General features: G+C 52.0%; 2 protein-coding genes across 7 annotated transcripts; one reads left to right on the top strand and one right to left on the bottom strand.

The window, feature by feature from the left end:
- Window positions 1-52: 52 nt before the first annotated feature.
- WDR54 (WD repeat domain 54) lies at window positions 53-6,460 on the top strand. Of its 2 annotated transcripts, none has more exons than XM_049856940.1 (10): window positions 53-143; window positions 461-740; window positions 886-948; window positions 2,611-2,677; window positions 2,766-2,819; window positions 3,147-3,274; window positions 4,134-4,234; window positions 4,328-4,490; window positions 4,676-4,750; window positions 5,957-6,460. In XM_049856940.1, exons 2-10 carry the CDS (start codon window positions 519-521, stop codon window positions 6,083-6,085), a joined length of 1,002 nt encoding a protein of 333 aa, XP_049712897.1. In that variant the 5' UTR covers window positions 53-143; window positions 461-518; the 3' UTR covers window positions 6,086-6,460. The 2 variants fall into 2 exon arrangements, with proteins under 2 accessions (XP_049712897.1, XP_049712896.1); XM_049856939.1 differs by lacking the exon at window positions 5,957-6,460 and adding an exon at window positions 4,828-5,158.
- Window positions 5,136-22,967, bottom strand: RTKN (rhotekin). 5 transcript variants are annotated; one of them, XM_049856934.1, is made up of 13 exons: window positions 22,812-22,967; window positions 22,364-22,553; window positions 12,159-12,358; window positions 10,388-10,449; window positions 10,237-10,290; window positions 10,022-10,139; window positions 9,607-9,816; window positions 8,141-8,235; window positions 7,936-8,042; window positions 7,587-7,715; window positions 6,743-6,911; window positions 6,444-6,548; window positions 5,136-5,863 (listed from the first exon to the last, which is right to left on the bottom strand). In XM_049856934.1, exons 1-13 carry the CDS (start codon window positions 22,817-22,819, stop codon window positions 5,529-5,531), a joined length of 1,782 nt encoding a protein of 593 aa, XP_049712891.1. In that variant the 5' UTR covers window positions 22,820-22,967; the 3' UTR covers window positions 5,136-5,528. The 5 variants fall into 5 exon arrangements, with proteins under 5 accessions (XP_049712891.1, XP_049712892.1, XP_049712893.1 ...); XM_049856935.1 differs by lacking the exon at window positions 22,812-22,967 and adding an exon at window positions 20,245-20,655 and having other exon boundaries at window positions 21,025-22,457; XM_049856936.1 differs by lacking the exon at window positions 22,812-22,967 and adding an exon at window positions 20,245-20,655 and having other exon boundaries at window positions 22,364-22,440.
- Between the last annotated feature and the right edge of the window lie 3,964 nt (window positions 22,968-26,931).

Genomic DNA, 26,931 nt, shown 5'->3' with positions numbered 1-26,931 from the left:
GCCCGCTCGCCCCGCCCACGGTTGTCCGGGCAACCAGGCAGCGTACTGCTGTTCGGGCCGTTCGCCCCGCCCAGCGACCTGCGTAAGTGCGTCGTCTCTATGGTGGCGGCGGATTCGGAGGGACTGAACGTTCCAGGAGTCAGGCAAGCGGGCCCGGGGCTAAGAATGTGACCTCTGACCGGAGCTGGGGGTCTGCAGGGAACCGAGCCGGGGACTACCCTGCCTCATCCTGGCTTGTTGGCACGGGCGCCTGAGGCCACCGCGTCCAGCGCCATCACCATCCTTCCTACTGGCTTCCCCCACCGCCCTGTGACTCAGCCCTGGGTCCCCCCCTCTCCCGCTCCACTAGACGTGCCCCACGCCATGTGACCCTCCCCATCACTGTCCCCGGGGCCTCCCACTACACATGACCCAGTGCCAGGGGGTTCCCCCAGTGCCTCATGACGGCTCCCCCCTGCAGGAATCCCCGCTGTTGTCTGTTCACGCGCACCCTGTGATCTTCCTGTGTGTTGCCCAAGATGTTCCGCCGGGAGCGCCCCATCCCTCTTCGAGGCTCGGCTGCTGCCCTGTGCAACAACCTCAGTGTGCTGCAGCTACCTACCCGCAACCTCACACACTTCGGTGTTGTTCATGGACCCAGCACCCAGCTTCTCAGCGCTGCCCCTGAGGGCGTGCCCCTGGCCCAGCGGCAGCTCTACGCTAAGCAGGCAGCTGGAGTGAGCCCCCCACTTATCACTCAGGTGAGACCTGGAGTTGGGGGCAGTGTTTCTGAACCCTGTCCTATCCATTCTTCCTCTCCTAACCTCCAGAATTTCCACTGTTGTGATGACTCCGCAGGGCCCCTGTTCTGATCACTTCTCACTACCCTGATCCACCTCCCTCCAGGTCCACTGGTGTATCCTCCCCTTCCGAGTATTACTGGTACTCACCTCACATCGGGGAATACAGGTAAGAAAAGGACCCTCCTGCCCTCCTCCACAGAGTCTTCTCAACTCTCTTCCAAAGTCCCCAGGCCCTTACCCATTTGCCTCTAAACAATTCCAAACTTTTCACATCCTTAGTCCAGTCCCCCTCTATTTTTCGTCTTCATTCCTTCCATCTTTCCCAATTCCCAAATGCCCTTTTCATTATCTGTGTCCCAAGTACCACCTTCTTCAATATCTACCCATTTACTAGCTTTGTGACTATTGGCAAGTTATTTAACTTCTCCCAGCCTCAGGGTCCTCCTGTAAAATGGGTATAAAAATAGTGCCTACCTTATGCTGAATGAAATTAGTTGCAAAAGGACAAATATTGTATGAGACCACTATTATAAGAACTCAAGAAATAGTTTAAACAGAGAAGAAAATACTCTTTGATGGTTATGAGAGTGGGGAGGGAGGGGGGGCATTCACTAATTAGATAGTAGACAAGATCTATTTTAGGTGAAGGGAAAGACAACACACAATACAGGAGAGGTCAGCACAACTGGACTTAACCGAAAGCAAAGCAGTTTCCTGAATAAACTGAACACTTCGAAGGCCAGTGTAGCAGGAGCAGCCGTTTGGGGACCATGGTTTCAGGGGACATTTAGGTCAATTGGCATTATAAAATCTATTAAGAAAACATTCTGCATCCCACTCTGGAGAGTGGCGTCTGGGGTCTTAAACTGCTAGCAAGCGGCCACCTAAGATGCATCAATTGGTCTCAACCCACCTGGAGGAAAGGAGAATGAAGAACACCAAAGACACAAGGTAATTATGAGCCCAAGAAACAGAAAGGGCCACATAAACCAGAGACGTCAGCCTGAGACCAGAAGAACTAGATGGTGCCCAGCTACAACCAATAACTGCCCTGGCAGGAAACACAACAGAGAGCCCCTGAGGGAGCAGGAGAGCAGTGGGATGCAGACTTCAAATACTTGTAAAAAGACCAGACTTAATGGTCTGACTAAGACTAGAAGGACCCCGGAGGTCATGGTCCCCAGACCTTCTGTTAGCCCAAGACAGGAACCATTCCCAAAGCCAGCTCTTCAGACAGGAATTGGACTGGACTATGGGATAGAAAATGATACTGGTGAGGAGTGGGCTTCTTGGATCAAGTAGACACATGAAACTATATAGGCAGTTCCTGTCTGGAGGGGAGATGAGAGAGCAGAGGGGGTCAGAAGGTGCCTGAATGAACATGAAAATAGAGGGTGGAGAGAAGGAATGTGTTGTCTCATTAGGGGGAGAGCAATTAGGAGTATATAGCAGGGTGTATATAAGGTTTTGTGTGAAACACTGACGATGTGTAAACTTTCACTTAAAGCACAATAAAAATTATATAAAAAAAAGAAAAAATGGTGGCATGTGAGGTATGTAATCATTATAAACTGCACATATAAAAATTATTGAATATAAAAAAGAAATAGTGCCTACCCCCCAGGGTTGTTTTGAGGATTAAGTGAGCTAAGGCTAACATAAACTCATTGCTGTGGAGTCGATTTTGATTCATAGTGACTGTATAGTCACCCTATAAAAAAAAAAATAGTGACCCTATAGGACAGGGTAAAACTGCAAGTGAAATACTCAGCACCGGGCTCTACAAATGTCAGCTGGGCTATTCTCTAGCCCTTCTCCTTTCTTCCAGATGTATGAGTCAGATGGCTCTGTCATGGTCTATTGGCACGCACTGAACTCTGGAGATGCCTCTCCAGGTACATACAGGACCATGTGGGTGGGGGTAGGGGGTCTTTGTCGGGGCTGGGAAGAGGAATTTATGATGTTTTTCCCATTCATACTTAGTACATGCTGTGTTTGCCCGAGGAATTGCTGCCTGTGGCCACTTCATCTGCGTAGGTGAGGGAGGCAGGGCATTGGGGGGTACTGGGGCTTAGGGGTGTGGGCTTCAGGCCAGGAGGATGCTGAGGATCTGAGGCAAGTGTAGAGGGTTAGAGGGGAGGGTGGAAGTGGAGGTGATCTGGGAAATTCCAAAAAGCCAATGGAGGGGTTCAGAGGGGCAGGGCAGGGATCAGATGAGGCCAGTGAATGGAAGGACAGGGCTGTTGGAGCAATGAGAAGTGGGTTTGTTACTGAGGTCTCTGGGATGGAGGCAGTGCTGAGTGTGGTGGCTAGAGACCTGGAAGGGTCAGGAAGCCATCAATGAGGCATCGATTCTGGCTGCAGGAACATGGTCAGGTCGTGTGCTGGTGTTTGACATCCCAGTCAAGGGTCCCAACATTGCACTGTGTGAGGAGCTGGGTGGACACCAGACACCAGTCACAGACATTGCCGTGGAGCCTGCCCAGGGACAGGTGAGTGGACTTCCCTTCTCATGCCTAGGAGCCTTACCCACTCTGAGAGGCAGGGCACATGGGTTCAAGTCTTGGCTCTGCCACTAAGCAGCTGTATGACCTTGGGCAAATTACTGCACTTTCCTAGGCTCCAGCAACCACAGGTCTAGTGATGAAGCCAGAGATGCTTTACATTTACGTGGCATTTTGTAGTTCACTAAGACTTTTAAATACTGATGTGAATAGAGAGATTGGAATAGACGCTAAGAGGCTTTTCAGCTCTGGCATGTACAGCTTCCTTCTCTGGAAAAGTCCTACCTAATCCAGCTACAGCACCACCCTCTGAGGGAAGCCTTCCCCCTATTCCAGCTCCCTCTCATCTCCCTTAACTGAACCCTGAATTGGCACTGCCCTCAAGGACAACTCTGGTTTCCCCAGTTGGATTGCAAACCTCTTGAGAATAAGGTGTGTATCTTCGGATTTGTATTTTCCACCGGACCTGGCACAGACCAGGCCTCTGGGGCATGTTGGCTGGCTGGTGTCAGGTCTGGGGCTAGAGTCTAGTTATGACTCTAACTGGCTTACTTGAAGACCTCCAGAAATTTATAACCACATGGCCTCGGTTTCATGGTTCCTCTGGTGAGGACAGTTATACACCCTCTCCTAACACATGGTAGGAGAGGATGGGATGGGGGAGGTTGTAGACTCTAAGAAATGCAAGGAAAACATTTTATGATTCCTGAGGGAACCTTGGAGAGGGTTTCTAATGGGCCCAGCCAGTGAGGGCTCCATACCTTGCCCTTTCCCTTCTGCCCTGTGCATAGGACCCCAGCAGGGGAGAAAGGGAAGAGTGAAGGGCTGATCCCACCTTTCCCCTCAGGACTGTGTGGCTGACATGGTGACGGCAGATGACTCAGGCTTGCTGTGTGTCTGGCGGTCAGGGCCTGAATTCAAATTGTTGACCAGCATTCCAGGATTCGGGTAGGTGAGGGGAAGGGGACCTTCTTGAGATAGTTTTGGGCTGGGGAGTGGGCTTGGGTCTGGAGAGATCAAAGTTGGGTGTCACCTTTACAGGGTCCCATGCCCCTCTGTGCAGCTGTGGCAGGGGATTATAGCAGCAGGCTATGGGAATGGGCAGGTGCGTCTGTATGAAGCCAGTACAGGCGCTTTACACGTCCAGATCAACGCCCACGCCCGGGCCATCTGTGCCCTGGACCTCGCTCCTGAGGCGGGCAAGGTCAGTCTCTTCCTCCTCCCCTATGTACTCTTTTTCCTGGTGCTGGGAGATTGAGAGGAATACCACAGGCTTGTTTCTGACACTCAATGTTGCCCCCTCCCCAGGGAACCTGGACTGGGCATTCCAGCCTGTACCAGTCCCCTGTCAACATGTCCCAACTCGTCCTCCCTGGCTTTTTATTATAGCTACTGTCTGCGTCTGAGGACACCTTTGTGCATATCTGGAAGCTGAGTAGAAACCCAGAAAGTGACAACATTGAGGTGTGTGTCACGGGCGGGGTGGGGGGAGGGCCCAAGTGGCGGGGCCGTAGAGCCCTGACCAGCCCCCTTCTCCCCAGGCGGAGCACTGTCATGGTGAGTGTGTCCCTGACACCCAGGTGTGTGGTGCCCGATTCTGTGACCCCTCAGGCAGCTCCTTTGCTGTGACTGGCTATGACCTCGCCGAGATCCTGAGATTCAGGAGTGTGTGAGGGAAGAACAGCCATCCTTTCTCCCTGTGGTATTTATAAAGAACCCCTTTCACCTAGCCCTGGTCTCATTACTCAGTATCACAGTCACGCTTCACAACTAGGGAGCACAGCTGCTTCACAACTAGGGAGCACAGCTCGGGGCTGGGTGGGGGGTTGGTGGGAGATTCAGACCAAGCAGAGAGGCAACCCGTCCTCAAGAGCCAGAAGGCTGCTGTTAAATAAGTTTTAATGGTGGATGTGGGAGTCACAGGGGAGGCATTCCCTCCCAGGGCTCTTCAGTGCCATCCTCAAAGCTGGTTAGTGCAGGGAGGTAAGGCAGGGGTGGTTCCAGTTTTCTCCCAGGAAGGGTTTAGGGGGTCCCAGCCAGCCCTGAGAATGCGTCCCTCAGCACGATGGCAACCACAGCCTGAGAGGTGCTTCTGGCTCCCCTCCCCAGCCTAACCCTAGTTCAGCAGAGGAAGGGGAGGCCAGGCTGGCCAGCCTGCTATAGACAGTGCCATATCCAAAGCCCGACAGCACACAGGTCATTTCCTCTTCTGGCTGCATCCTGTTGTCAGCACCTTTCTCTCTCATACTGGTGACTGGAGCCAAGTATGGGGTGGGCCTTTGCTGCAGAGTCCTCTGGACCGTGGAGATCGCTGAGAAGGGAGAGGGGCAACCGAGCGGGAAGCCCCAGGGGAGTGGTCGGGGGGGACAGCGTCCAGGGAGAAGGTTCGGGGTCGCCCCCACAGCAAGGGGTGGGTCCGGGCTTGGGCTGGGGCCACTGAGGCAGGTGAGCAAGGGCTAGGCAGGGCAGGCTGGTCTGTAAACATTGCTAGCCAGGGTGGGGGTGTCTCCAGCCTCGGACCCTCCCGCTGGGCCAGGATGTCTGTCACCGCTGCGATGTCATCCAGCGGCTCGATAGCTGCGGTACCAGGAAGGGGTTGAGGGGAGGGGGCTAGTCAGAGCTCAGGCCCCAGGCCTACCCAGCCCTGACCATCACCTCTCACTGTAATAGGAGGAAAGCAAAGCCCGGATCTCAGCTGAAATTGCATTATCCTGCAGGAGCAGCCCCTCACCTGGGCCACCTGTGGCCACGGACTCTGAGAGGACTGTGGTATGCGGGGCGCAAGGTGGACAGGAATGAGGGGGATGCAGAAGTGGGCGAGGGAACCAAGAAAAAGGAGACAAATGAAAGCGGAGCCAGGCAAGTGAGGGGTCAGAGGAAGAGACAGGAGTCCGCATGCAGAAAGGGAAACAGAAAAGAAGAAGTTAGGAAAGAGATCCATGAAATGAATCTGGTTCTTTGGGGTTTTGTTCTGAACTCTGGTAGAGGTGGTTCTCAGCAGAGTTGGAAAGGAGAAAGGAATACGACAGGACACTGAGTGGGACTGGTGATCCCAAAGTGTGTTCTCTCTCTGTTTCCATCATCTGGGTCCCTTGAAGCCCCCAGCCCCACTTCCCATCAGCTCTCTAGATTTCTGGGAGTGGCCTCTTTCACTCACCCATCTCATGGTACAGAGACCCTTGCTTGGCCACTGCTTGGGGTGGTTTCCGAGGAGCAGGGGTTTCGATTTTCATGATTTCATCACAGCACTGCTTCCACTGGCCTAGAGGGAGAGCATGGATGGGGGGCTGGGGAGAGGACTGTTAGAATGCCCAGCTGCCCTCTCTTCTGCTACATTCCCTTCCACACATTCTTGAAATAGAAGTCCTTGGTAAAAATAATTAACCTCAATCCTTTCCAGGCCTTACAAAGGTTCAGCCCAGCCCCCTCCCATGCCCCAGCCCTTTCTTCTCTTACTCATGTCAAAGAAGAGCTGCCACAGAGCCTCCATCCAGCTCTGCAGGGCTCCCCGGCTCTCTGTCTGAAGAGTGTGCATCACCTTGTCATCTCCATATTGGTTACTGATGCTCAGGGTGAAGGGCCGCCCTGGGGCCTGGTCCAGCTCTCCTGCCCGGACTCGAGTGTCCTGCAGGAGAAAGGAGAAAGGGTCTGCTTCCAGCCACACCTTGGTCACAGAATTCAGCAGTGACACCAGGCAGGCTTGGTCATCCATTCCTTAGAAGTCGGAGCTGGTGGGGCCTTAGAAAAAGGAGCTGGTGGGGTCTTAGCTAGCTGTCTCATTTGCCTTCTACTGACAAGAGTGGGAAGGAATGGCAGGAAAGGGCTGGGAATGAGACAACCAGCTCTGAGTCAGGAGAGAGGACTGAGTCAGGCAGGGCACGGAGGAGCAAGAACACTGAGGCCTAAGGTCCCTCAACACTTCCATAAGAGTAGGTAGGAAAGCCAGCTGGGGAGAAAAGAGGGGCAGTTGGACCTGGATCAGGAGAGAACAGGAAATGGTGAAGTAGATGCAGATATGAACTTGAAGGGAAGGAAGAGCGGAGGATGAAAGATCCTAAACCAGCTGTAGTATCCACTCTGGGACTCAGCAGCAGCTAAGGCCAGTGAGCGAATGGGACGATCCTTCTCCAGTAATGCTGGCAGTGAACCTGGTCCCCTTAGCCTTCCTGGCCCTGAAGCTGAGTATGGTTAAAAATAGGAAGCCAGCGTCTATCTAAGAACTGCACCCACCCTCCTAGGGCCTAAAGGAGAGGCTTCTGGACCCAGGCAGGTGGTGCCTCACCCCCAGGGGATCCGTTACCTTGCTGATCACAATAGTAAACAGCGGCTCTTCCCCAGTGTCTGTGTCTTCTGGGCGCCGGTAACAGAAGAGGTTTGTGCCTTTCAGGACTCCATGCACTCGGGCCCAGCTCTGCAGTTCCCCAGCTTGCTGCATAAAGAACTCTAGGTCTCCTAGGGGAGTCTTACTCCCCAACACCTTTCTTCCCGAGTCCCCCATAAAGAACCTCCTTTTCTGCCCACCCTCCTTCCCGATCTTCTCTCATCTTGCCCACCCAGATCTTGATTTTTCAGAAGCCTTTTTATTTCCAAGTGATCAGTTCTCATCTGCCTTCTCCCTTTTCCCATCCACTCCTCACGGGCCCCCTCACCTGTACCCTGAGGGTACCACTTGCAGTGGGCTGAGTCATGCAGAGCGGCTGGGCCACCAAGCGGCAACACACACTACCATAAAGGGGCAGCCAGGCAGGGTTCTCCTCTAGGGGAGGAGGAAGGGCAGGGTAAGGGTGAGGAATGAACAGAGAACCATCCAAATGGCCCCTCTTCTCCCCAGCCAGCGCCCACCTCCATACTCACCGTGACTGGTGAGAGTGAGGTCATGTGTGCGGAATCCATCTTGTACTGCTGCCAGAGTGAGCGTGGTGTGCGCCAAGAGGTGGTAGCGGGGGCCGCTGCAGGAGAGACAAGTGGGCTTCAACAAGTGGGGTGGATTCAATGGCAGGAGCTATAAGGGCTACCCCACACAAAACTACAATCCAAGCTTGCCTCCCCGGCAGGGGTGAGGAGCAAACATTTATTGAGGGCCTGCAAGTGCCAGGCCTCATGTTTGGTATATGTTGTCCCACTGTATTCCCATGGCAGCCCTGTGACATTGGTAGCATTCTTCAGTTAAGAGAGAAGGTAACTTGAGGCTTTAGAGAGGTTAAGAAACTTGCCCATACTGTAATTTATAGCTGGTAAGTGGTGGAACTGGAATTTGGATCCACCTCTGTCTCTAAAACCAGCATTCTGTTCATTACCCTAAAGCAGAGGCATCACACGTGGGGAGCACACTGTACTGGGTGACACTCTTAGAGGGGGTGACACCAAAATGACTCTACAAAATTTCTGTGCAGTGTTTCAGCAGAAATTTATAATTTTTTATAAAAATATCCCTGTAGTTATAATAACAAAAACATTTTTCGTAAGCCCAGCTTGCATGTATCAGTATACCTACAGCTAAAACTCTATGCTAATTTACTTTTTTAACCTTCTCGTGCACTCCAGAGCCCTGGTGGTGCAGTGGTTAAGAGCTCAACTGCTAACCAGAAGGTAGGCAGTTCAAATCCACCAGCTGCTCCGTGGAAACCCTGTGGGGCAGTTCTACTCTGTTGTATAGGATCGCTATGAGTTGGAATCGACTCAATGGCAACAGGTTTGTCTTTTGGGTTAATGTGCCCCAGTCAGAGCTGTCATTGTTACCCAATTACAGTGACACTTCGAATCACGTGGTTTCATCTGCACGCGCTATAAACACAGGCTGTTGTTTTTGTTGCCGCTGGTGTTTTTACAGTTTCTGATTTTGTCAAATTTTCTGGTGTTTTAGCTATAATATTGTAGTAATTAGCGTGGGGGGGTGGCACCATGAATTACCGCACTGGGAGACATCAACCCTTTTGATGCCACTGCCCTAGAGGTTCTCAAACTGCTCCTCAGAGTCCCAGTGGTTCCACGGAATGCCTCCGGGTGGCTATAGGCACCACGACAGGCTCCCCTGCTCCAACCAGGTAGCTTTGATCTACCCACATAAGATGCATTTGCTGGTGCTAAAAGTTTAGAGCCCAGAGCCTAGCTCTCCCTCCCTATTAATCTTCTCAGCCAGCTTGGGCCTGGCTCTGGAGTACGGGTGAGTGCCTCACAGCTGTGTGGCTGCTGCTTATTCACACCTGTCTGCATGTCCTGGCAGCAGTGCAAAATGAGTTTCACACACTCACTACAGTTGAGAGGTCACCTGTGGCCGGGGAACATACAGCTGAGGGAGGGGTGGGAGTGCAGCACCTTACCCCACGGCCAGGGTGGGGAGCAGGATGGGACTGCTCCCTGAGCCCCCGGCACTGTCCAGCGATGCCCGGACACGTCTCCCTGAGGAGCGGCCCAGAGAGCTGCTAAGTTTGGTGGCAAGCCTCTTGGGAGCAGTGGTCAGGGCCCCCTCCTCTTCCACGCAGGCCCCATACAGCTCCAGCCGCAGCTCAAAGTCCGGCCCCGCGTCCGCACTACCAGAGTTTGGGAGAAGGAGAGAAGGATGGCCACAGGGAAGTCATGGGGGACTCGGGAGGAAGAGTGGTGCAAGCACAGGACAACTCCACAGGGAAGGCCAGGCTCCCATCTCCCCTCCTCCCTCTGCTCCCCTGGAGCCACCTCATCTGAGAACTGGGGCAGCGTAGAAAAAGGAGGGAGCCGCAGGGACGAGGTACTCACAAGAGCACGCTGTTCTGAAAGGTGATGTCCGTGAGGGTCCTGTCCACCAGGACCATCTCTGTGTCTTCAATGTGTTCCCCCAGCTGCAGCAGCAGGAACACAGCCCAGCGGTGCAGGTCTGGGGCAAAGCAGGCAAAACTGGTGAAAACATGCCCCACAAGGGCCTCCAACCTCAGTCACTCCCCTGAATTTGTCCCAGGGTATGTGGAACTCACCACCTTTGTTCTTGAAATATTCCGTGTCTTTCCACATGAGTGGGATCCGGAGGTCTAACGGGCAGAGAGGGAGAAACAGATGTTGAGACAGCACAGGACACCATGAGGTTGGGCTAGGGAAGCCAGCAGGGGGAGTAGTTGTGCTCCTTACCTGAGATGCAGACCCGGCCACGGCAGGGGGAGCGGTCAGCCGGTGGCCCACTGTCAGACGGCCTGTGGGTAAATCACAGTGTCCTAGCCTGGCCTCTAGATACTGCTCCCTCTTGCTCCAGTTCCCAAGGGCTCTAGGACCCCCTCTGGTCCCAGGGGCCCAGCCCCCAGGCCCCAGCCAGGCTGACATGGCAGGCCTGATGGGCTGGGGGAGGATTGCTGGGCTTAGGGACACCAGAGCCACATTAGCTGTCTTCCTGACTACCTCCCCAGTCCCCTGCCAGGGACAAGTGAGGCTCTTAGAGGACAGCTGCCTACAGAGAGACTCCCTTTCAAGGGCTCTTCTCCAATAAAAGCCCACACTTGGAGGGGTTTTCCGGCTTGTCTTTCTGCAAATAGGGGAGGCTGCTCATTTCCACCATCTCATCACTTCTTTGCTATAGGAGGGTACTGGCCAGTCAGAAAATAACCTGACCAGGGTGTGATGACAGGGGAAAAAAGAAAAAGCAAATAGGGGACATTTATGTTCCATTCACCACGAACTCTTTCCCCCCTCCCACCTCACCCCAGGCTTTGATTTCTCCTTTACCCCCCAGCCAGAGCCTTCACAGTGCCCAAGCTCCTCAGTACAGGGCCTCACATGCCCAGCCTTTCCCCTTCCCCTCCCCCCCCACCATCAGGACTCACCCGGCCTGTGTCCCTCTCCTAAGATGACAGTTTATCCATACTAATGCGTAATGCCCAATGTGATTACCCATCTAGTAGAGCCTTAAGCTAAATGACGTGGCACTAATGGCAGTGGGTTTAGCTGTCACAGATTTGGGGTGTACCTCAAATCACACTGCCTGGGCCACGTGGGGACTTGAGTAATGTCTCTGGGCAGGGCAGAGCCTGTCGACAGCCACCTCTCACAGAGGAAGCTGTCCCTGCCTGCTTGCCTTCCTCTAGCTTCATAGGGCAGCTGTAGAGTGGGTGTCCTGCCTTCTCTCGGTGGCTGCATGGGTGAGCTCTGGAGGGCTCCTGGCAACCTCCCCTTGTGTCAGCCTTCATTGGCTAAGCTGCATGGGCAACAGACCAATGAGGGGCCGGGGCCTTCTCCCCACTCAGCCCAGTGGGACCAAACAGGCCACTCTGCCAGAAGCCAATTCTTCAAATGACCCATTTACCAAAAACGGCCAATTCTCAAAAATATCCATTTGCCAAATTATTGAGGATATCTTCCCTAATGTCTTAGTTTTACCACAGGATCACCTCAGCCATTTCACTGTGAATTTGTCAGATCTACGAAGTATAGTGTTGGGTGTAACTTGTGTCTGTCATCCAGAGCTGATCCCTTTTAGGAGGCATAATCTAATTTATGCGAATGGGTAGGCTTTCCCTTAAATGGCTTTTTATTATGTCCTTGTCCAATCCCTGCCTCTAATGGGGAACCCCAGGTACAATAAACTATGGTAAATTGGCCATTTGGTGCATTGGCTTTGAGAAAATTAGTGTTCCAGAAACTAGCAAGCCAGACTCATCAGATCGTAGGCAGGACTTAATGAATTAGTGCTTTGGCATTACTGCCCCTGAGACTGCCTGCCTTCCACCAGATGCACCGGCTTTTCTGAGTCCAGCCCTGGCTACTGGTGCACCTGTGGGCAGCATGCCGCTGAGGGAGGACACCTGAGGTGCCTGGCAGGCCCCTGGCAAGGCTTCATGAGGAGGGCATCTTCAGGGTGGTCCACATTCTACATGCACACACAATGCACTGCCTCCTTCCCCTTGCTTACCGCCGGGCTGTCTTCCCCAGCACCTGCGCCTCCTTGCGCCGCTGCAGCTCCCCCATGTAGCTGAGGATCCGGCTGTTGCAGACCAGCAGACTCTTGGTGGCCTCCAGAGCCTGCTCTCGCTGGGAGCAGGCTGCCAGCAGCTTGCAGGCCCCCTCCCTCATCCGGATCTCATGGTCTAGCTTCCTCTGCAACTCCGTGTCCTGACCAGGGTGGGAAGGAAATATCTGGCAGGGGACAGGCTGAAGCACCCCCCAGCCCTCCAGTAGGCCGTGGCCAAGGAGAAACTAAGAAACTTATGTTTTAGCAAATCAAGAGCAAGGGTTGGGTCTCAACCTCAGAATAACCAGGGAAGCTTTGTAGAAATACAGATGTTCTCACGCATTTGATAGTAGAATAAAAATTCCTTTAGCCTCTTTTGAGCAGAATTTTGGGGAAAAAAAATCTATGAACACTACAAATTTGCATATCCTTTGATCCAGCTATTCGATACTAGGAAATTTTGTATTGTACTTTAGATGAAGGTTTACAGAACAAACTAGCTTCTCATTAAAAAGTTAGTATACATATTGTTGCGTGACATTGGTTACCAACCCTATGACATGTCAACACTCTCCCTTTCCGACCTTGGGTTCCCTAGTCACCAGCTTTCCTGTCCCTTTCTGCCTTCTAGTCCTTGCCCCTGGGCTGGTGTGCCCCCTTTACTCTCATTTGGTTTTATGGGCCTGTCTAATCTTTGGCCAAAGGGTGAACCTCAGGAGTGACTTCATTACTGAGCTAAAAGGGTATCCGGGGGCCATACTCTTGAGGTTTCTTCAGTCTCTGCCAGCCCAGTAAATCTGGTCTTTTTTTGTGAGTGAGAATTTTGTTCTGCATTTTTCTCCAGCTCTGTCCGGCACCCTCTATTGTGATCCCTGTCAGAGCAGTCAGTGGTGGTAGCCGGGCACCATCTAGTCGTACTGGACTCAGTCTGGTGGAGGCTGTGGCAATGGTGGTCCACTAGTCCTCTGGACTAATCTTGCCTTTGTGTCTTTGGTTTGCTTCATTCTCCCTTGCTCCTGATGAGGTGAAGCCAGTGGAATATCGCAGATGGCCGTTCACAAGCTTTTAAGATCCCAGATCGAGATCTAGGAATTTATCCTACAGGTATACTTTCACATGTGAGCAATGCCCAACATACAAAAATATTCATTGCAGCATTATTTTAAACATCAAGAATAAAAGCCCTGCAATACAGTATTGATTAATTATAGCACACCCATACTATTGTGAATTAAGTTGTGTCCCCTCAAAAAGATCTGTTCAAGGCCCAGCCCCCAGTATGGTGACTGTGATCTTATTTGGAAATAGGGTCTTTGTAGATGTAATTAGTTAAGATGAGATCATGCTGGAGTAGGGTGGGCCCTAATCTGAGCATTGTCCTTATAAGAAGGGACGCAGAGACACACACAGAGGAAGACAGAGGTGGAGACTGGAGTGATGCATCTTCTGGCCCAGAAATGCCAAAGATTGTTGGGAAACACCAGAAGCTAGAAGAGGCAAGGAGGGATTCTTCCCTAGAGCCTTTGGAGGGAGCATGGCCCTGCCAACACCCTGATTTCAGACTTCTAGCCTCCAAAAAAGGAGCCCTGGTGGTGCAATGGTTAAGTGCTCAGCTGCTAACTGAAAGGTCAGCAGTTTGAAACCACCAGCCGCTCTGCAGGAGAAAAGACCTGGCAATCTGCTCCCGTAAACGTTACAGCCCAGGAAGCCCAATGGGGTGGTTCTACTCTGTCATACAGGGTCGCTATGAATCAGAATGGACTCAATGGCACACAACAACAGCAAGCCCCCCAAAATGTGAAACAATAAATTTCTGTTGTGTAAAGCCACCTGGTTTGTAATAGTTTGTTAGGGTAGTCCTAGGAAACAAATACACTTTGTATATACTGTGTGTGTAATACCATAAAATATTGCATAGACATCAGAGTAAGACAGACACGTGTGCAAAAAAAAAAAATCTCCAAAATAGATGAAGTGAGAAAAGCAAGCAGAACACTATTAGAGTATGCTACTAATTGTGCATGATATATACACATATGTATGTGTATGTGCGTGTGTGTATATATACATATAACCAGTAACCAGTTGCCATCAAGTCACTTCTGACTCATGACGACTCCATGTGTGTCAGAGCAGAACTGTGCTCCATAGGGTTTTCAATGGCTGATTTTTTGGAAGTAGATCCCCAGATCTTTCTTTCAAAGCACCTCTTGGTGGACTGGAACAGCCAGCCTTTCAGTTAGCAGCCAAGCACTTAACCGTTTGTACCACCCAGGGACTGACTATATATATATGTGTGTGTGTGTGTGTGTATGTGTGTGTTTTATAACCCGCTGCCATTGAGTCAATTCAGACTCATGGAGACCCCATAGGACAGAGAAGAACTGCCCCATAGAGTTTCCAAGGCCTTAAATCTTTATGGAAGTGGACCACCACATCACTCTCCTGTAGAGGCTGGTAGGTTTGAACTACCGACCTTTTGGTTAGCAGCTGAGTGCTTAACTATTGCGCCACCAGGGTGCACTCCCACTCTTCTCTCTCTCTCTCTCTCTCCCTCTCCTTCCCTCCCTCTTTCTCTTTGTCTCTCTGCTTGTATATACATAAAATAGTGGTGGGACTGGGAGCCAGGAATGGAAAACAGATTTATTCATTTTACATATATATCCTACTGTACTACTGTCAGAAACCCTGGTGGTGTAGTGGTTAAGTACTATGGCTGCTGGCCAAAGGGTCTGCAGTTCGAATCCGCGAGGCGCTCCTTGGAAACTCTATGGGGCAGTTCTACTCTGTCCTATAGGGTCGCTATGAGTCGGAATCGACTCCACGGCACTGGGTTTGGTTTTTTTGGGTTGTTGTTGTCGTTCTTAGGTGCCGTCGAGTCGGTTTCGACTCATAGCGACCCTATCCACAACAGAACGAAACGCCGCCCAGTCCTGAGCCATCCTCGCAATCATTGCTATGCTTGAGCTCATTGTTGGGCACTACCGTATTATTGAAAAAAGTACAATCTTCTGAGTTAAAATTTACCAAGCCACACCTCAGATTTGTAGAATTAAGAATTTCTAGGAGTCAGGCTGGTGGGTTTTTGAAAATTTCCGGAGTGATTCCAAGGTGCAGCCAAGGTTGAGAACCACCAGCTAAAAGGAATGGACGCAGATAGGAAGGGCTATCCTGGATTGCCTCAGAGACTCAAGTGATACGGGGGAACATCTTGTTGGAAAGGAAACAGCAGAGAAGGAGCACACCACCTATGGAGTTCACCCATGCTGCACAGAACCCCAGACACACCCAAATTAGGGGATTCCCACCTTCTGGCCCTCTGAGCTTGGGAGGTGAGGACAGAGGCAGGGAAGGGGATGGACAGGCAAGCAAGGCAGGTGCCCTAGGTGTGAGGGGCTGGGCAGGCTGTGCATATGGACCAGAGGGGAGACACTGGGAGAAGCACCAGGATTCTCAGAAACATACGCTCAGAAAGCAGCCCTGGAGGTCTGGTCACAGCAGAGTTTGAAAGCACTGGTTTGACCTGAGACAAACCTGGGTCAAAGTCACAGCCCTGCAATTTTCTTGAGAAGATGAGAAGAAACTTAAAAGCACCGGGCAATTTACTCAGCCTCCCTAAGCATTGGTTTCCCCATCTGTAAAACAGGGATGGAACAGTCCCCACATCCTGGGATTGCTATGAGGCTTCAGTGAGACAGGGAGGTAAGGCACTTAGCACAACAACTAGCGCCTGGTATACATGAATGGCGGGATGCTGATTTTAATGACGCTATCTCAGATCACTAGAGCATCCCTGTCCCATCCAAGGCTCTCCATTTAAAATCCAGCTGGGAGGTGAAAGATACCGCCATTACTGGCTGCTTCACAAGTGCCATGTCATGGCATAAACACTTGTACAGGCAACAGGCCCTGTGAGCTTCTGGCTAAGGTGACCAGGGAAGGCTTCAGAGCAGAGGTGGAAGACTAACCCAAATCAGTGTGCAGATAGATGGTTCTGGAGGCAAGTCAAGTTGAGACATCCAGTAGGAGGAGGGGGGTGAATGAGACCACCCAAAACCTGTCTTCTCCCTCACGCCAGTTCTCCTCCACACTCTGCTTCCTTGCTTCTGTCCCTGGTGGCACCAGCCTTAGTCTCCAAGACCAGAACACCCCCCAAATTTCCTTCAAAAGCCTTGTCCAGCCTCCCTGCAGATTCTTCCTTTATTATTTCCTGGGCCAGGGCACCAGATCAGACTCTCATCACCCCTCACCCCTGCACCACCCACCTATTTCCTTTTCTGCCGTTCCAAAATAGGCCAACTCCCCCTTCACCAGGAAGCCCTCCCAGACTACACAGCTCTCCCAGCCCACAGGGTCCACTCCAGCAGCCAGCTATGTCTGCCTGCACCAGGGTCCCACCTGCACTAAGCTTCGCTACTTGCCAACCCCACCCCGTTCTGCACTCAGCTCCTGGCACGAGCACCCCAAAGGGGTGAGGGTGAGGGTGATGCAGTGGCGTCTCAACCCTCTCCTGGCTAGCTTCTTTGCCCCAGCACTCACCGATCCTTCCCCAGCTCTGTCCATTGCGCGTGCGGCGCCGGCGCAGGAGGCGCGCGGGGTCCGGGCAGCAGGAGCGGGAGGGGCCAGAGGGCTGAGGGGAGCGGAGGGGCCCGGGCGCCAGCGCAGCCGCACCTGCCCCCGCCGCGGCGCTGGGGGGCGCTGGTGACATCAGCTCCCAACTGCCGCGAGAGCGGCTAAGGGGCGACGGGGCTCAGGCAGTCCCTCCCGGCGCCTGGCAGAATAGGGTCCCGGCTCAAGGCAGCGTGACTACAAGGACGGGACCTCCGGGAGCGCCCATGTCGTCCTGCAAAGGGCTCTGGGCCTCAGCGCTGAGCTCCTGCCAGAAATAGAGGGCGGGAGGGGGGCGAGGGAGGCCCCTAGCACTTTGCGGTTGTCCGCTTGCCCGGGAGCATAGGGAGGGGGTAGTAGTGTAAACATTACGTGAAACAGAGCCCGGGAGAAGCTGCTGGGCGCAGCATGAAAGAGGGCTGGGGGCCCATACAACCCCCTCCTGCCCTCCAGCCCAAAATTCACGGCCCCCAGAGTCAAGAGCGCCCTAGAAATTCTGGCTCCCTATGATCGGGGCAGAGGATCTCAGAAATCTGGGAGCAGGCTCTGAACCCCTGTGCTTTGCCCTTTATCACCCCGCCACAAGTACAGCTCCATGCCTCCTCTCTCCCCAACACACATCCCTCTCTGCAAGCAAGCAGCATTTTTCCCAGACTCTCCTGGGAAAGAGGCCGGAATTGGGTGTCAGCAGGACCTGGGTTATGGCCCAGGGGGCTGAAGGAGGCTGAGTCATGGGCAGAAGCCCCAGCACACATATGGCCTAGTGGATATTCCTTCCCCGCCCTCCCACTCTCTTCTGTCCCTGACTTCCTGCTCAGCTTCTCACAGCCTTCTGTTCCCTTCATAATCTCACCAGAGCTACTTTTGGGTAATCAGTTCAAATCCTGGCTTAAGTACTTGATTAGCTGTGAGAACTTAACCTTTAAAGCCGTAATTTGTAAACTGGGGACAATTCCACCTCCTTCATAGCCCTGTTTGAGGATTAAACGGGAAAGCCTAACCTCTACCTTGGCCCAGCACATAATTAAAAACAACCTGTCTCCCACTCCCACCTCCCCTTTACTTGCAGCTTAAGGTCGCCTCCTCCAGAAAGTCTTCTTAGATTTACTCTTATCTGCTACCTGTCTTGCCAACCCCTGCAACATCAATGAGTCTCTCCTTTGAGCACCTGTGCAGGAAGGGAACAGCTGAGCTCGGTGGAGAAAGAGCACAGCACCCAGCCCATGGCTGACAAAGGTGTGGTCAAAGTGAAAGCCAAGTCCCTCCTCTGCCTCCAACTCTGGGCAGGCCTCCCATGGTGAAAAATTACATTGGTGGGGGCAGAATTGAAACACTTAAATATCTAGACCAGCTCTGTCCAATAAAACCTTCTGCAGTGATGGAAATGTCCAGTAGCCATTACCCACACGAGCAATTGAAATATGGCTAGAGCAACGAAGAACTAAATGTTGTAGTTTATTTTAATTAAGAATTAAGTAGGCACATATAACTAAAACACCAGTCGCTGTAGAGTCGATTCCAACTCATGATGACCCCATGTGTACAAAATAAAACCACACTCCATAGAGTTTTCAAGGCTGGGACTTCTTAGAAGCAGATCACCTGGCCTTTCTTCTGAGGTGTCTCTAGGTGAGTTTGAACCGGCAATCTTTTGGTTGGTAGTCATGCGCTTAACCATTTAGACACCCAAGGACTCCTCACATAAACTACTGTCTATTAGATAACCACCAGGGTGGCTAATAGATTTATCTCATGTGCCAACACAGGACAATTAGCTAGTGTCAGAGCCCCAGTGGGGTCACTGGGCACCTTTCTGCAAATTAGAAAAAGGTAGCCCCCTCCAGGCAAACAAATTAGACAAAGGTGCCCCCTCGTAATACAATCCAAGTCAGAACAAGGCTTCCGCCTCTGCCTGGCTCACTTGTGAAGGGCACAACCTACGCAATTTATAGCAAGACTGCACTGAGAAAGATTCTGAGGCCACATCTGGGCTCATTGGTAGAGAGTGCTGTGATTGACTAGCAATGTCTGCTACGGTCAGGGAGTGGGAGCAGCAACTCAGGGGAGCACCACATGAGCAATAAATTCACCTTTCCTGACCTAGACTCTACAGTCCTACCTCTCAACTCCCTCTGCAGCAACCCCCTGCCTCATCCTGGTGGTCACTTCCACAACTTCCTTCCTCTTCCCCATCTCAGTAAATAGCCACATCGCCCAGGTACTCAAGCCAAACACCAGGGAATTGTCCTGGAGTCCTCTCTTTGCCTCATCCCTCACTTCCAAGCCATCAGGCCTGTGAGATCTACCCCCATTATTTGAAGTCCACCCACTTCTCCCAGTCTCCATGGTCACTGTAATCTACCAGTTTCACACTCCTGTGACTGGAATAACCTCCTACCTGGTCTACTGCTACCTCGCTTGCGAATCCCTCCACACACACCACTCCAGACCATTCTCCACAGCAGCCATCATTTAAAAACATTTATCAGTCATTCCCCTGCATAAAGCCCTGCCATGGTCCAACAACACATTTAAAGTCAAAGTGCCCTATCATGGCCTTTAAGGCCCTGTAGGATCTGATTCCTGCCCACCAGCTTAACTCCAGCTACTACGTCCCAGCCACACTGGCTTCCTTTCTTTCCCACAAACGTATCACCTCATTCTCATCTTTGCCCTCGCTATACCTTCTGTCTGGAAAGCTCTTTCTCTAATCTTCACATGTTTTCATGTCCTTCTGGTCTCAGCTCAAAGATCTCCCTACCTAGGGCCTTCCTGACCTCCACATCTAATGCCACCCTTCAGATCTGCTTTTGATTACGTTCCCATTTCCATCATGACTTCACCACGTGAGATTATTTCTTTATCTGTTTGCCTGTCTACTGTCTCTTCCCCACTAGAATGGACCATTCCTGTCCCTGTCTTGTTCACGGAGGTGTTCCCAGGGTCTAGAACAGAGCTTTGCACATAGGAAGTGTTCCGTAAGTGTGTCATGAGAACCACTGACTGAATAAACACCTCCCTGCCATCTCCAGGGCCAGCTGATACCATACTCCTGCTCCAGGGTGACTTTCCCTTCCTCAAGCGAGTTAGACTACATCCTAGCTGCAAATCTCTCTCACAGTGAACTCCTCTCTTCCTCTCATACCTAAAAGGAGCTCTCATCTCCAGAACACAGATCCACACTCACCCACTGAGCTTCCAAAAATGGGTGTGAAGACCCTGTTACCAATATAATGCTCTGATCAGCGGAACTGAGCCTGGGCCCACCCGGCACCCAAGAACCACCTGCCCATCTCCCCACTTTGAGCAGGCCCTACCCTCCCCCCCACCCTCAGCCCCAGCAGGGAAAGGCAGTACAGAGACGGGGTGTTGGGGTGCAGGCCGGGTGTTGGGATGCAGGCGGACAGAGGAGGTACCTACTCCAGGGGTGGGGCTTTACCTCCAGGCTGAGTGCCATCTGCCGAATGTAGAGCATATTCAGGTCCTCCAGAATGTGCAGTCTGTCCTGCATCTCTGTGCCCCCCAGTGCCCCTTCCCTTGCAGACCCCTCCAGAGGGGGGGCAGGTACCACGTGGCCTCACAGTTCCCCCTCCCACTGCTGTCTGAGTCTTGAAAGAGGAGGGCAGCTCTTGGGCAGTAGGCAAAGGCTGCCCCTCTTAGACCCCTCTGGCTGCTGTGACAAACTTCACGCCTATTGCTTGCTTGCTGTTCTGGGCCCTGGTGGGAGCCAGGCAGGGGAGGAAAGGAAAGTGAGGTGAGGATGAGCGGGGTCCAGGACGAAAGGCCAGCTGCAGAGGGGACTCTGGGCACAGAGTGCCCAGTCTTGCTTTGGTGGCAGCTGTTCTCCCAGCTGTGGAAGAAAAAGGCCCTTTCATTCCGACTCTGGTCCCTCCCCAGCCCCCGCCCACATCCCTGGGACAGAGAATCTGTGTGCAGAGAGGGCGTGAGGGGCAGGCACAGCTGGACGGGGGCAGGGAGAGGACGTCCCATGCAGGTCCTGCAGAGTCCTGGGGTTTGCCAGGAGGTTGGAGATTTTCAACAGGGGTTCTGGCTTAGTTTGAGAGTTAAGAGGAACAGGGACAGAGGTGAGGACTTGAACCGAGGAAGAACCCAGGGAGTGGGCCAAAGGGGTGAGTAGGTATTGCGACCCAGCTCCCAGAGCCACCGCTTCCAACTCGGGGCCCCCATCCAGCCCGCCCCACCCTGGACTCACGATTACCTCGCTTTTCCAGCAGAAGGGAGAAGAGGGAGGGAGGAAGGGAGGGAGAAAGTCAGGGGTGTGCCTGTCTGCTGCTGCCCCCGCTCCCCTCTGCGGGCCCCTTCCCTTCCAGACAGGAAACCAGCCCCGACTCCCAGCCAGCTGCAGTTTGCCCCCCCTCCACCCCAGGCCCACGGAGTCACACTCCCCTAGTGCCCTGCGGCTCCGCCCCGGCTCTTTAGCGCTGGCTCCCAAAGGCCTGGCTCAACCCGGGGGCGGCTCCAGCGCACAGGCCCCTCCTCTTGGTCCCCGGGCCTCGCCCCCACCCCTGCTCGCGCGGGTCCCTTGGGCGGAGTTGCTTGGCTGGGGGACCGACAAAAGTCCCCTCCCCCGAGTTCTATAACATATGAACTAGAGAAGGCAAGGGACAACGGGATACCGGTGTAAAAGGGCCTTTGTTCAAGGCAGGCGGGAGGAAAAGGGCAAAAGCCAGGCCTGGAATCCCCGCGAGGAGGGAGAGGGGGCGGGAGGAAGGCCGTCTTCTCTTAACCCTTTCTAGACCTGGAGGGAAAAGATTTTGGAATTGGGCTATCCTTGGGCAACTGAGAGCCTGACCTTGAAGACAAAAGCCTCTGTGAAGTCCTACAGGGGGCTACTCGCCCTCGCAGTCCTGGCTCAACCCCATATCTTCAAGCCCCTCCCGAACCTTTTTGGGGAGTTACAGGTGGGGCTCAGTCCGGGACAATGTGTTGACCAGTGGGCCTGGGAGGAAACTCTCAGCCAAGAGGCTGGACTCCTTTTAGGCCCTAGAGAAGGACGCTGAAAGTTTGGGGATGAGAAATCACCTTAGAGAGTTAAAAGGGAATTCCCCTCCTCCCCAGCACAGCGAAGGGCTTCAGCGAAGGGGGCAGAGACCTGACCTAGAGGTCGAGGTTGTCCCAAGTGGTTGAGACAGGTTTGTGGGATGGGACCGGCGACCCGGGAAGGAGCGAGAGCCCAGGCCAGGCCAAGAGTCCAAACTTCTGGCGCCCACCTAGCTTGTTCACCTGCTTTTGCCCTGGGACGCCCGAGAGGGCCCGGGATCCACGCACATTTTGGAAATCGAGCCTGGGGTCCCTCAAATAGAGGCCAACCCGGTTTTTCCAGGCAGAGGCAAATCGTCCCAACCCGGCCAGGGAGTGTCTGGGGCGGCACAGGTCCGATTAATGTGCAGAGGTCTGCGCCTTAAGTCAACAACTCTGCACTGTTTGGGTCCACACCACGGCGTCTCCGCCCCCCGCGTGCGTGCTGCAGGGCGGAGGCAGAAGCGGCCAGGGGCTGCGGGAGCTGGAAGGGGCGGCCAGGGGTGCGAGTCTCTCACCTCGGGCGGCTCGCTGAAGAGACTGAGTCGGAAGCGGCCGCGTTTGAACTCCATCTCCAGGGCGGAGCCCCGGGCCACGGTAACTCGGCTCCGGTGGTTTCGGGCGAACATGCTGGCGGGTCCGCGCCTTTCCCCGCCCTGTACGCTTCCCGCGCCGCCTGGCTCTGCCTGGTCTCGTCGGTTTCTGTCCCTAGACGCCCGCCAGCTAGTCGGGTCGGGAATCTCCCGCTGCCCAGTTCCCAAACCCCGCCCCCGGAGTCGACACCTGGGACAGGCAGGGCGCGGCACCCTCCTCCTCCACCCCCGCAAAGGCCCGGCCCGCCTAGTCCCAGAGCACCAAGCGGGCCTGGCCCGACAGCCAGTCAGCGGGACAGCCAGGGACACACAACAGGTCGCCACCCCTGCAGGGGCGCAGCAGCCCTTCCAGCCGGGACCCTGGGCGCCTCACCTGGGCATGGGCGGGCCCAGAGAGGGCCCGCCCCACCAGCCGCCCCCACCTGGCGGGCGCGAAGTCCTTGGGCGCGGAAAACCCCGTGGCCACTTGGCACAACCCAGCTCTAGTCGGTCGCTGGCACTGCGCCCACTCTCACTCTCAAGCAGCCTTCTCAACGCGCTCTCAACCTCTCCAACGGACCATTTCAACTTTCCCGTTGTTGTTGTGTGCCTTCCAGTAGATTCTGACTCATACTCGTTGCCGTCGATTGAGGCTCATAGCGGTCCTATAGAACAGAGTAGAACTGCACCATAGCGTTTCCAAGGAGCGGCTGGTGCAGACGAACTGCCGAGCTTTTGGTTAGCAGCCCAAAGCTTAATCGCCGGGTCACCAGGGCTCCTTCTGACTCATAGCGACCCTATATGACAGAGTAGAACTGCCCCTATAGGGTTTCCTAGGCTGTAATCTTTAGGGGAGCAGATTGCCAGGTCTTTTCTCCCGCAGAGCGCCTGGGTGAGCTTAACCACTGTGCTACCAGGGCTCCTTTTCAACTTTCCTACAGCCCCAAATGTCTCTTCTTTGTTCTCCCTCCCTTGAACTCCCCACGAAGGCTATCCACCCATCCCTGCGGCCATGATTCAGATTCATGGAACAGTGTTTAAGCGCACAGTCTTGGAAACTGTGGAACCCAGTTACCTGAGCTTTAGTTTCCTAACCTGTTCAATGAGAATACAATTACCCCACCTCTGAGGTTGCTGTGAGGATTACATATGAGAATGAGCACCAAGTGCCCGGGATAGAAGTACCCCATAAATGGAGCTAAGAAGGTAAGAGTAGCAAGCAGCAGCAGCAGCTTTGTGCTGCAGGGCTGGACACCAGCAGCCTGGACCCAGACATCAGAGTGCCTTAAGAGGGTGCACACTTTGGCCCCTTCAGTGTTGACTATCTCATAGCTGCTTTGCTGGGCAACTGAAGACAGGGTTACCACTCCCAGCTTCTGCAGAATAAGGAGGCTCCCTTCACTCTCAGTGGGAGTGGAGGGAATGTCAAAGGATTAGCTTGCTGAACACACTGGAGGGGTCTCCTGGACATTTCCAAACTTACTGGGGAGAATTTGAGGGGGGGAGCTCAAAACTACCATGTGTCTGGAACCAGAGAAATACCAACCTTTAGTTCTCAGAGAGCCCAGATTAGAATTGCTATGGCGAAGTACTCCACATTGTTTTGGAAAATCTGACTTAAAATTACTTTAGCAAACGGAAAAATGTCATGGCTACAGAACTGAAAAGTCCAGAAGTCAGGCTTTAGACGTGGCTTGACTCAGGTATTCAGACACTGTCATGCAACCGGTCCCTTTCCATCACTTGGCTCTACTTTCCTCCATGTTGGCTTCCCTCTTCACAGTGTAATAAGATTGCTGCCAAAAATTCTGAGTCTACATCTTTTCAGGCTTAAATTCAGCAGAGAAGAAACCATCTGTTTCCTGAGACTCCTGTATGTCTGGGATTCACTCTGGACCAACTGGGATCATTCATCTATCCCAAGCCAATCATTGTACCCAGTGATGTGGAATTAGACTAACTGGCCAGACCTGAACCTCTGTGGCTAAGGGAGATTCTATGTGTCAGTCAGCCAGTCCTGAATTAATTGCCCATTTCTGGAGTCCAATTAGAATCCAGTGAGCTGGGAGCCCTGGTGGCGCAGTGGTTAAATGCTTGGCCCTTAATCAAAAGATCATCAGTTTGAACTCACCAGCCACTCATCAGGAGAAAGATGTGGTAGTCTGCTTCCATAAAGATTAAAGCCAGTTAAAGATTAAAGGCAGTTCTACTCTATCCTATAACCTCACTCTGAGTCAGAATTGACTCAACGGCAATGGGATTGGCTTTTTGGGTTTGAGCTGGGAGACAAAAAAGAAGAGGTGGTTTCCCAGGGAATATTCCAGGTACTACAACCAGAAGGTAAGTATGCTGGGCAGGAAAAACAACAAACATCCTTAACATGCAAAATTTTATAGGGGAAGGGAAACCCAGTCAGCTGGAAAGGCAGATCAAAAGATTTTATAATCTACCTCCTAGTTCATTGAGTAATGTCTGTGGTCTTAGAGTTTGCAAGTGGCTATCCAAGGTGCAACAGTTAGGCTCTATTCACCTGGAGCAACAGAGGAAGGAGAGTCAGAAATAGGAGGAAATGGAATGCATGGCTAGTTGCCTCCATAAGCAACTGCCTCTCTTGCCATGAGACCAGAAGAACTGGATGTGGTGCCCAGCTATCATTACTGAACGTTTTGATCAAAGAACCTAGAAAGGAGTCCTGATCAAAAGGGGGAAATATGCAGAAAAGAATTTAAAACTTTCATGGAATCCAGACTTTCAGGAGCCATATAGGCTGCATGAACCCCTGAAACTATTGCCCTGAGGTAATCTTTAAAACTTAAACCAAAAATATCCCCTGAAGTCTTCTTTAAACCAAACAGTAGGTTAGCTTAATTAGTAAAGAATGTTTGCCTTGAGCATTGTGCTCTTTTAAAGGATGATCTATATAGGATTAAAGTAACAACTCCAACTCAAAAGGTCAGATAGTAAACTTAGGGGGCAGGTAGTTTATGTTAATGGTGGAGGAACAATTTGGAAAAGGAAGATAAGAATGGCTGCACAACTTGAAAAATGTAATCAGTGTTACTGAATTGTCCATATAGAAATTATTGAATTGGTATATGTTTTGCTGTGTATATTCTCAACAACAATTAAAAAAAAAAAGAATTTAAAAAGTCGGTGGCATCTGAGATGAACCTCAAAGGATGGATGAAGAGAAAGAAAAAGAAAGGCATTGTTGCTTAATCTCTTCAAATACTGATACTCATTCCTCTAAAATGTAAACTCCTCCAGGGAGGGACAGTGTCTGTTTCATCCACTGTACTATCCCCAGGACCTTAGCACATAGCAGGTGCTCAGTAAAAACCGGTTGAAGCAAATGAACAAAGGAGATACTGAAGGAAGCTTGGAGATTTTGAAAGTGCTTGACTGTTCATGGACATCAAATGGATGTTCATTTCAATATCCATTTCAAGTGTTTCAGGGTGTTTTTTGTTCGTTTGCTTTGCTTTTAGCAATAGAACCTTTCTTCCCAAATGCAATCTGACCCGGAATATGTGAAATAGAGTCAGAGCTGCTGCAATGGAAGCAGAGGCTGGAGCCTCAAGCCTTGTCCTCCCCACCCACCCTCAGCTGCCCCAGCTCCATAGTGGAACACGGGCTTCCTGGAAGAGTTTGAAAACCCCAAGCCTGAGACCCAGGCAAGAGGTAAAGGAATGGAGAACATTTGGAAAGGAAGTTGAGCTGAAACCCTGTTGTCTGAAGAGTTTGTACTCAGTATAGCTGAAATTTTGGGAAAGAAGTGACATAGCCAGAGTTATGTTTTAAAGATCATACTTTGTCAGCCTTTTGTGTAAATCCATTGCAGGAGGATGAGACTGAGGTAAGGGAAGCCAGCTTATACTGCTCTAGACTGAGGGAGGAGAAACATGTTTTTTGTGAATTTATTTGTTTATTAAATAAATAATGAGTGCACTTTAAAAACAAAACAAAACCCTAACTTCATCACTTTAAAAATAATATGAAGTAAAAAAATAAAAGCATGCCTTCCCCGCCCCAGTTTCCATCTCCAGAGGAAAACACTGAGACAGTTGGGCACAGTGGTGTGCTGAAGCTTCATAGTGGCTTATGAGGCTTGGTTATTGAATTTTCAGGAAGTGTGTGTGCCAGTTGTGAAACACAGATATTAAAAATTAAATTATGTAAATTTACAGTAAAGTAAATTATGTTAAAGCAAGAGTGATAGGTACTTAAAATTCACCACTTCCTATTCATTCTACTGCTTTTTACTGTCACCTCTTGAGGTTATTTACATCTATAGAGTCTGTATGGTGGAAATGCTGTGTAAGGTTGTGCTATTGCAAATCCCTTCACAACTCTGTTTGGTGATGTCACATTGATAGCTTGAAATCAGCAACAGTGGGAGTATTTACACCACAGAAATGGGTGAACACTACAAATCAGGGCTGTTTTTTTCTTTTTTTTCAGGAGAGCTGTTCGCTAAACATTTACCAGCGTACCACTGATTTGGTGACAATCTT

Source organism: Elephas maximus, chromosome 17 (genome assembly GCF_024166365.1).
Source record: "Elephas maximus indicus isolate mEleMax1 chromosome 17, mEleMax1 primary haplotype, whole genome shotgun sequence".
In the NCBI taxonomy this organism is placed as follows: Eukaryota; Metazoa; Chordata; class Mammalia; order Proboscidea; family Elephantidae; genus Elephas; species Elephas maximus.
The sequence above is the reverse complement of the archived record's forward strand: the minus strand, read 5'-3'. Positions and strand labels throughout refer to the sequence as shown.